Genomic DNA, 10041 nt, shown 5'->3' on the forward strand with positions numbered 1-10041 from the left:
AAAGTAACTGAAGGGAGGAAAAAGAAGTGTGGGGCGGAGGGGGAGGAGACCCCCAAACCCCAAAGCCGCAGCAAACGATCTCGGTTCCTTGGGAAAGGGTGAAATCAGTCCGCAGGACGAAAAAAATAAAGAATATTTTGATTTTTGCCTCTTTTCAAGTCCTCTTTCTCACCCTCCCTCCTTCCGCAGGATCCACCGGGTTGATGCTTAGGGGATCCGGTTTTCACCACTGGCCATTACTTTTTTCTCCCGCTATGAGTTTTATTTCGCCTACAGCTTTGGAGTGCTCTGGAGAGGGGATACGGTCATGTTAGACACAGCGGGTCTACAGGGGTAAGCAAAAGACGGACGGTAAGAGGAGCTGAGAGAGGGATTCCTTTATATGTTCTTAGCCAGAAATGACCAGGCCATGATGTGTGTTATCATGTTTATTATTATTATTTTAATAACAGGAGTGAAATAAAGCGAACGCAGCTTTAGAGTATTGATCAGTTTGTTTTTTTATTTCGAAGAATAATCGTCACAGACCAGGAAAAAAAAATAACCAAACCAAACCAAACCCCCAAAGAAACTCCTCGCCATTAAATAATTTGCTACCTTGATATACATCGCTTTACGCTGCACAATATTAATTCATCTTTTTTTCTAGTGACTGGAACAAGGGAGTGGTCCAGGTGAAAATATACACAGACAAAAACAGCCTAGCAACGAGAAAAGAACCACGGAGGTTACGAAGAACAAGGCGCCAGGATAATTCATAGTATATACAGAGCACTAGAGACGCTATGTATAATTTCTCTTCAGACTCTCAGATCACATTTTCTAGTGAAAGGTGCTAACACGACCACGTTATTTCATACCAAAAAAGCACACGAGGATATACAAACAGGGAGATTTACAAATACTGGTACTATATGAAGACCCACATAGAAAAATGTATCTAGTCTGACTCTAAAGCCACATTGAATAGGCAGATAGTATCATCCATTCTATTGTACAAAACGAAACAAAACAAGACTTTAATATAGGTAGTATTTTTTTCAGTGTCAGGAAACAGAAAGTCTCATCCCTAGATTTTTATGCTGCATTTATTATTTATTTTAATATATAGTCCTTTCTGCTCCATGATGTTTAGTTTCCTGGATTAACTTGCCGGACTAAAGTCCTCTATTCCTTTTCTTTCTTTCTTTTTTTCTTTCTTTTTATTTTTTTTATTTTTTTATTTTTTTTGGTTCCCCAACCCACCCCCCAATCTCTCTCTTTCACTCTTCCTCATCGTCCTCCGCGTCTGGCTTTTCCTGGCTATTTGAACCAGGGCAGGCGGTTTTATTTTCCTTTTTCCACTTCATGCGTCTGTTCTGAAACCAGATTTTGATCTGTCTCTCTGTCAGGCACAAGGCATGGGCGATTTCGATGCGTCTCCTCCGCGTCAAGTAGCGGTTATAGTGGAATTCTTTCTCCAGCTCCAGGGTCTGGTACCTGGTGTAGGTCTGCCGGCCCCGCTTTCTGTCGGTCCCTGTGAAACAATACAGAAGAAGTCAGTGAACTCTTGGGCTGGTGAGATTCCAGAGACTGAGACGTTCATCTCTCTCTCTCTATATATATATAGATATATAGAGATATATCTATAGGTATATATATTATATCTATAGATATATAGATATCTACACATACATACATATATATGTATGTATGTATATATGTGTGCATATATGTATATATATGTGTATACACACACGCTCATATATACATACACATGAATGTGTGTATATATATATGTGTGTGTGTGCTTGTATACACACACACACACACACACACACACACATAGGTATTAACTAGCCCTCCTCATAACGCAACTACTTCAGGCACCAAGACGTTCATCCTCAACTGTAGCCGATTGCCCAAACTGCAGTGAGCTCCGACAATTTAACCAGCTAAGGATCCGACCTTCCTTTACCCCCCTCTCATTTTGCAAGATTATTTCCTTCTCCCTTCCTGCCCCCGAACCGGCACTTCTCTAATTATTTTCAATCTGGTGATGTGGGGTGTGGGTGGAGGGAAAGGTGTCCTTATTTTGTCTGTTCGGCTAGAGAGGTGGAGGGGGCACTTCAGAAACTTCTGTATTACTTTAATATCAACCAGATGCTTTCCGCTTCTTTTTTCTTCCCACTCCCTCCCATCCCTTATTCCAAGACATTTCTAATGATCAAGCAAGGAAATAAATACACACTTTCCTTTGAGAAAAGGCTGTGTTCTACAAACCCAGGCAAACTATTTGTCCTCTCTTAAAGCTGTCATCGGGAACCTCGTGTGGACGGTGTGTAATGTTCTTAATTATTTAACGGAATGGCTTGGATATAACACCGTTCCTTGGGTCTCCTGGAAACCAGTGGTTGACACGGATTATGTTACTCCGGCAGATGAAAGCGTGTGTGTGTGTGTATGTGTGTGTGTGTGTGTGTCTGCCTGTGTGTGCGTTTTGGTTTTTTTTTGGTTCTTTTGTTTTGTTTTGATCTGTCAGAAAGATGAGGCAGCAAAAGCCAAGCATTTGGGAAGTGGAATATTTTGATCTACATGGGAACCAGATAAAACAAAGATCCAACAGTTATCCATTTTCCCCACCACAACTATTTAGATGTCTGTGAAAGGAGGTCTGGAAGGGACTCCGAGCCACTTTTTTCGTGCCATTTGTTGGAGTTCAATTGGAAATAATTATACAACAACATGGTGCTTGTGGTTGATGTCCCCCCCTCCCCTACTTTCCCATTGCGACGTGGATGGCCAAGATAAGTCTTCACCATCTCTCTCAAGCATTCCAGTGAGCTCTTTTTTATTATTTAAGGGAAGAAAAGAGAGTGTCATTCAAGCTGAGGGAGAGAAAAAAAAGTGAAGTAGCCAGGCTGGCTGTGAAAAGGAGGCAAGAAAGTAAAATGTGCAGGTCTGTGGAATGCGGGTTGTAAACTCCGTTGAAGGAAAAGCCATAAACCGCTGGTGAATGGGGATCTCTGGGACTGTCTCTTCTAGCTGGTGAGAGTCCATAAGCACAATCACGCAGTGGGCAAGCGGGGAGGGGGTGAGGGGGAGGCCGCCCTCAGGAGCAGGTAGCCTTGGAGTTTTAAGGACAGCAAGCCACGAAATACTTAACACCAGTACTTCGGGTTTATAGACCGGCTTCTCCTCCAGCAGGCTTTGGAGTATTTCAAAGCCGTCCCTCGCCTTGTTGCTACATAATGTCACATGTTAGAAGGAAGGAGGGGAGTCCTTAAATCTAAAGTCAGATAAAAGCAGAGATGAAGTGTTTACGACCAGAAATATTTGGTCTTTGATAAATCAACTGTAAAAGTGAATGAATTATGGAGCAGGTAATGGAAAATACTGACCACCAAATCAGGGGCACGGTAACTGGTGTCTTTGCTAGCTGGGTTTCCCCCCTTGCCTTTTGCATTCAGGTCGGGCTGGAGAGTTCTTCCCCTCTCCAGTTTACTAATAAGACACTTTCGGAATATTTGGCTTAAAGTGAACTCATTACTTATGACGCTATCAAGTTGCAATCTGGCAAGTCAGAAGGAAAGCGGAGCTTCCCAGCGGCAGCGGACGGAGCTCACATGTCCCACGGTACTGCCAATGGAACAGCGACTCACCCCAGCCCCTTCTCAGGGAAAACCAGAATAATAATAAACACCATATCTCCCCAGGATAATGTTCTAGTAGTGGCCTGAGAAAGCCTCGGTAAGGCTGGTAAGCAATTTCTCCCTTGGAAGTCAGCGAGATTCCCAGCCTGTTTCTTTTAATTCTTGAAATTCATCCGGTCTATTAGGATCCCAAGAAGATGTCAGAACTCTATCTCTGGTAATGAATATGGATATTTATTAAATGTTAATTGACACTAATACGCGGAGACGGGGCATGTTGGGGAATGAAATATCTGTACGCCAGCCGGTATGGTGCATTAGACAGATTCGTATTTTAAATACATATGCTAAGTAGGCATCTTCACTTAATGAGACCGCTGTCCCGCTCCCCGGTCGGGTAGGGAGGAAACACACATTGCCACGGAGCGGGCTTGGGCACCGCAGTGACAACATCGAGGGAGTCTATCAACTTTTGGGAGCTGGGACAAGCACTTTGGCTAATAGGCTCGATGCAGTCCCATTACTTGCAATGGACAATGAGCAAGCATAAACCTCGCAGCCCCGATTGCCCGGCTGTTCCGGCGGATCCCGTACTGATCACAGACTAGTCATCCCCTCTCCCTGCCTTTGGCCCCTCTACCCCCACCCCTCCCCACTTCAACCCCTTCCCCAGTCCCACTTTCGTAAAAGCAGGGCTTCTATTGCCCATGGAGCGATGTGTTGCGGTTCCTATTACAAGAATGGCAGCATGCGAGGCTTTAATTGCCCCGTCTGCAACGTTAGGCTGGGGTCTCCAAAAGCAAACCCACCAGCCCTGCCTGCCTCCCCCAAAGAGTTTCTCTAGGAATATAGTGGAGGGAGTTCATTTCATTCAAATCTGAACCCTGGATCTAGAGGGTGTAGGAAGAGGATGGTCATGTTTTTTTCACAGCCCAGGAAAGGCAAAGCGCCTTTTTCACAGCGCACACGCACGCACACACACACACACACACACACACACACACACACACACACACACACACAGAGCCTCAGGAGCGCTAATAAATATTTAAAGCTAAAAGGATGACTTTAAGGTGGGGGTCTCTCTCTCTTGATGGAGAGGGAGAGTGATTCCTTTTTAGGCGAAACGTCATAAACCGAGTTGGGGACAATCCACCCCCCCACACACTGCCTCCCTCCCCTCTCCCCCTTGCAACGCCATAAAATAATTTACACCCCCATCCCCCCCAGGCGCCTTCCCTAAAGGAGCCCTTGCACTTACCTGTACTCCTCATCCAGGGGTAGATCCGGAAGTTACTCTCGTTTTGCAAGTCTGAGTCCCTCTGATCCGTTTTGTTGCAGTTCTGCTTGGAGGCATCTCCGGGGCACATCATTGAGAGGTTTTGCTCAAAGGGAGAACAGTGCATGTTGAAAGAACTGCTTTCCAGGCCGTAGCTGGTGGAGTACATGCTAGCGGGCTGCGGGTGCATGCTGCTACCATTGGTGTATAACCCAGGCATGGAGGCAGCGAAGGAGGAACTCGACCCAGAGCCATAACCCGTTCGTTGGGTGTTGGAGGCAAAAGCGCAAGAAGTTTGCTCAGGAAAGACTCCGGATGGGAAAACCGAACTTGCGGGTTGATATTTAGAAAATAAAGCATTCGCATAATACAATGAACTCATAATTTGGCCGGGTGATTTGTAGGCCGGGACGTTTTAGTGTCGGTTTTACGAGGTACCGTGATATATTACGGAATTAGAGTCCAGATTTACACCAAAAAGGACCCCTTTTTCCTCCCTGACCATGTGACTCCGGGGCACGTGATTTTGCCAGCTCCAATCAACGGCCAGCTCCCCCACTGGCTCCTTGTAATGTGGAAAAAAAAATTGTAGTACTGTTGGATTTATAAAATATGATAAATAATTGATGGGATCTAAACCCTCCAAGATCTATGCGAGAAGGGGTGGAATTGTACTCGAGTCGATAAGCAACCTGTAATCAGTTTTCAACTGAGACGAAGAAAGGAAGAAAGAGAGAGAGAAACAGAGAGAGGGGAAAAGCATATTGGTGATAAACCAGCATCTCTCTCTCTCTCTCTCTCCCCCTTTTTTGCTGGAAGAAATAAATGAACGGAGCTCTATTTATTCTTTTATTGATTCCCTCTGAAATCTCTTTCTTCGCCCCATTTCACTGTCTTTGTCATAGTTTTTCACGAGACTCTACATAATTTCCCCCTCCCCCCCTCTCCTAGCTCTAGCACCCAAAAGACAAATGTCTCATTGATACCTATTACTTTCGGGTCCCCCCCCCCCCGCTTCCCTAAATGCCATTCAGCTCTATATTTAATTTATTCCAATGCCACAGGCGTCGAGCTACGCATTGAGCTGGCATTTGCTCTTTTTTTTTCCTTGTTGCGAAAAATAAAAGACTCTACAGATCCCTTGTTCAGCGTGTCAGCGGTTCTGGGGGAGCCAATTACAGTTACAAGTAAAACGTTACCAGCTGGCTGACTTGCTTTCTGCTGGGGAAGCAGACAAACCTTCCAAAAAAGTAACCTGTCTCATTTATTCCAAGGAGGAGGAAGGGGGGGGGGGGAGACGGGGGGGGGAGAAGAAGAAAAAATTAAAAGCCTTACTGAAAAATGAGGCGATCATGATTGATCTGCATCTAAGAGTTGCATCGTTCCTCCTTCCCAAGGTTATATTGCAAGGGAGAGAGAGAGAGAGAAAGCGAGAGAGAGCGATGCACCCTTTCGTATTGCCCTGGTGGAGGATATCAATAGGCAGCGAAAGGGGGAGCGTGACAGCCATACCATGCGCAGCTGACCATCCTCCACAGAGAGCGGGGGCTCAGATCCGGGGGGTGCTGGGTGTCCCTTGGAAGAAGCATGCAGAGGCAGAGAATGACCTGCAGGGAGGATTTCCACACCACCTCGACTGTCACCAGCAGCAGCAGCAACAACATCAACAACACAATCAACAACAACACAACCCCGGCTTGTTTTGCCCCCCCCCAGCCCCCCCTCCTCCAACTGGCTTGCCTGCACCACAGACTCCTCCACAGCTCCTTCAGAGCAATCTAAACTCTCCAGGATCTCTGCAGGGCCAACTCTCCTTTGATGGCCAGCTTTGCGATTGTGACACAATTGACTTTTATTCCCTTTCTATCAAAGTGCTCCTGGAGGAGAGGAAGCCCGGTGAAAGAATGATGTCACGGGATTCTCGCTTGTAAACTTTATTGTAACTTTCTTCCGCCGCTTCCAGGTTTAGACAATAGAACAAAGTGATGAAAGAACAACAAAATATATCATTAGTTCCCCCATAAAGTAATTCACGTATACAGTATACATTCTTTTTTTTTTCACAGTTAACCTAAGGATCACTTTACAACTTGCTCCACTGTGCGCATGCTATCTAAAGTCGAGAAAAAAAACGCTTTTGGAGGAGACACTTAAAATTGTAAACAAAACAGAACCAAAGGAAAAAAACCCAACCGAACAAAAGAACAGAAGGAGGGAACAGAAAGAGAGAGAGCAGGAGAGAGAGGGAGAGAGAGAGAAGAGAGAGAGAGAGAGAGATAACTACAGCATAAATAGGCAGTTTCATGTTGTTGGGATGTCTGTTTCAATAGCTACCTCCAGTACATACAGTTAAGCACAACATAAAGGAGGAAAATTAAAAAAGTGCACAATGTAATTTCACATAACTCCTATAGCATTGAAAGCAGTGTTAACCAACACCCCCCCCCCGAAAGAAGAGAGAGAGAGAGAGAGAAGAGAGAATTTCACAGTCATGTTTTACATAAGCTATTGCATTACACTACCACTAGTTAATAACTGGCAAAAGGCTAGAAAGACCTCCGATCTCTTTTGCATACTGTTCATTGTATCAAAGGACAATCAGGAAAAGTGGGTGCTTACAGCTATATTGTTTTACAGCAATAAAAAGGGTTTCTTTTTCTCTTTTCTATGCATTGTTTTTTTTCCTGCCCCCCTTCCCCTCCCTTACATTAACTGTAAGAGTCAGGATCTCATCAAACCATCAGTGCTTGCCTTTCAGTTCTCAAAAATCCTATTTTTTGTCCCCCTTCTGTCCTTCCACCTCCTCGTCCACCTCGGCGGCTCTTTCCATTTTCTGTTTTTCCAGTTCTTCCTGCTCGCATTTGCTGCTGGGAAACTTGTCTTTGTTGTTTTCCTTTTTCCATTTCATCCTCCTGTTCTGGAACCAGATTTTGACCTGCCTTTCTGTCAGTCCCAGGGCGTGAGACACCTCGATCCGCCGTTTGCGGGTCAGGTAGGGATTAAACAGAAATTCTTTCTCTAGTTCCAGGGTCTGGTAGCGGCTGTAAGTCTGCCGGCCCCTCCTGCGTCCAGCGGCTGCTGGGGGATCGCAAAGGTTGGGGGAAGAAGAGAAGGAGGTTGAGACGTACATAAACCAGGCTCGGGAATACAGACACACACACACAGAGGAAGGGGGGTGCAGGGAGAACACAGAAGCCAAGGCAGGAAGCGCACACAGAGCCGGAACGGCTCTTACAAAAGGGAGAAATAATGGGGGGGGGGGAGGAGGGGGGGAAGAGGGGAGAATTTACACCCGAGCTAGCGAAAAGGGGGGGAACGGCACAAAAAAAAAACCCACCAGAGAGAAAAAAACCCAACTGCTTTGTATCCAACACACAAAAGGAAGGTACCATCCGGCCCGGCCACAACAAAACCCCACAAAAAAACCAACTGCAGGAGCTTTCTCTCTCTCTCTCTCTCTTTTTGGAGGCTATAAAAGTGCAATAAAGTTTGGGGAAGCTCCGCTCGCTGAAAGCCCAGCTCGCCACACCGAGAAGAAAAGGTCTCCTTCAGGGTAATTAAACTATAAAGCAATTTACAAGTGCAAAAGTTTACCCCCATAAAGCAGTAAAAAGTAACAGTGGAAAGGGGATACTTTATGGATTCAGGAAATGCCTCCTCTCTGCCCTTTCTATCTCGCCTCACCTTGCGGTCGCATCCAGGGGAAGAGCTGTGTTGGAGAGGGGCTCTGCTCCGAGTTCTCCGCCTCCTCCCCAAGGCCGCTGGAAGCAAGCTTGCAATCCGTGTACTGCACCAAGTCCGACTCCTGGGCACTGAACAGGCTCTGCCTTTGCAATGGGTCGTATCCATAGAAGTTGCTTGGATCCCCATGGCACGCGACCGCGCAGGGATTCTGTTGGTAAGGGGAGCTGGAGAGCGAGGATGCTCCGTGGTAAAACTCCTGAATTTGGGTCGGATGCTGGAAGGTACCACCCGTGCTAGGTCCATACACAACTGTGGGTCTGCCTCCCAGATCCTGAGCAAAGCCACAGTCATAGTAGTTGGGACGCAAGGAGTCCCCGGTTTTGTATTTGGAGAAGAGTGAGTTGACAAAATAAGAGCTCATTTTAATTTAAATATATAATCTATTTTTTTTTCAACCACGGGAATCTATTAGCAAAGAAAGAGCTAAGATGCTAAGCAACAACAGTTTGTGATTTCCAGGAATATAAAAGGAGGATATAATCAAAACTCTAAGCCTGCATGATACTGAATGCTTGCCTTTCCCCCCCCCCTAAAAAAAAATCGCCACTTAAAGAGTTCTCGTTTTACATTTCCAAGAAGAGGTGCCAGTTCATAAACAGTTTTCAGTGATTTACTTCGGCGCAAATGAGTTGTTTCATATTTTGCAGTGTCTTTTCATGATCATTTGCATCTATTACCAAAACCTCATCCTATTGGCTTCTCCTTACTCCACACGGACTCTGCACTGCATGATTCTGAAAGGAAGAGTGTGAGAGAATAAAGAAGGAAAAGCGAGAGAGAGAGAGAGGGAGGGAGAGAGAGCGAGAGAGAGAGAGAGAGAGAGAGAGAGAGGTGGGGTGAATATACGGATTAAATATGTTTAACTACCTACATTAATGAGATATCTCTCGCCTCACAACAAATCAAATACCTAGACCACCCAAAAGATTGATTTTTGGGGAGTGTTGGAAAATGAAAGAGAGGCGCTCTTAGTCGTTAATTTCAAAATTTTAACGAGGCAGTTTTAGCCTTTTTAAATGTCAGGGTCGCTTTGGAAAACTGTAAAAGAACACGATTTAATTGCTACCAGTTTTAAAAGGTCCTATAAATGTAATTGGTATTTTAATACAAGTTATCAAATCATACAGCTTCTTATCCTAAACATATTTTAAAACAAACGAGGTAGTCATATTTAACATTTTAATGATCAATTTCCTTATTATTGATAAAGGTTTAACTATCGCATGAAGGGAATTGCGTTTGTAATAGCCCCCAAAAAAGGCTGTAAACTGTTTAACAAACTATAAAGCGCCATAAAGACCAGGATGTTGTTGTTGTTTATACCGCACTACATAAAAGCTGTTAGGATTTTACGAGTTCCTTCCTCTACTGCTATAAAACAGAGGT

At 45.0% G+C, this 10041-nt stretch overlaps 2 protein-coding genes across 3 annotated transcripts; both read right to left on the bottom strand.

Annotated features, from left to right (window-relative positions):
* Positions 1–482: 482 nt before the first annotated feature.
* HOXB7 (homeobox B7) lies at positions 483–5830 on the bottom strand. The gene is made up of 2 exons (XM_006277914.4): positions 4894–5830; positions 483–1516 (listed from the first exon to the last, which is right to left on the bottom strand). Exons 1-2 carry the CDS (start codon positions 5291–5293, stop codon positions 1263–1265), a joined length of 654 nt encoding a protein of 217 aa, XP_006277976.1. The 5' UTR covers positions 5294–5830; the 3' UTR covers positions 483–1262.
* Positions 5831–6829: 999 nt separating this feature from the next.
* HOXB8 (homeobox B8) lies at positions 6830–9488 on the bottom strand. 2 transcript variants are annotated; one of them, XM_006277916.4, is made up of 2 exons: positions 8596–9488; positions 6830–7986 (listed from the first exon to the last, which is right to left on the bottom strand). In XM_006277916.4, the coding sequence occupies exons 1-2, from the start codon at positions 9014–9016 to the stop codon at positions 7682–7684; spliced, it is 726 nt and encodes a 241-aa protein (XP_006277978.1). In that variant the 5' UTR covers positions 9017–9488; the 3' UTR covers positions 6830–7681. The 2 variants fall into 2 exon arrangements, with proteins under 2 accessions (XP_006277978.1, XP_006277977.1); XM_006277915.4 differs by having other exon boundaries at positions 6830–7989; positions 8596–9487.
* Positions 9489–10041: the final 553 nt, after the last annotated feature.

Source organism: Alligator mississippiensis, chromosome 4 (assembly GCF_030867095.1).
Source record: "Alligator mississippiensis isolate rAllMis1 chromosome 4, rAllMis1, whole genome shotgun sequence".
NCBI lineage: Eukaryota > Metazoa > Chordata > Crocodylia > Alligatoridae > Alligator > Alligator mississippiensis.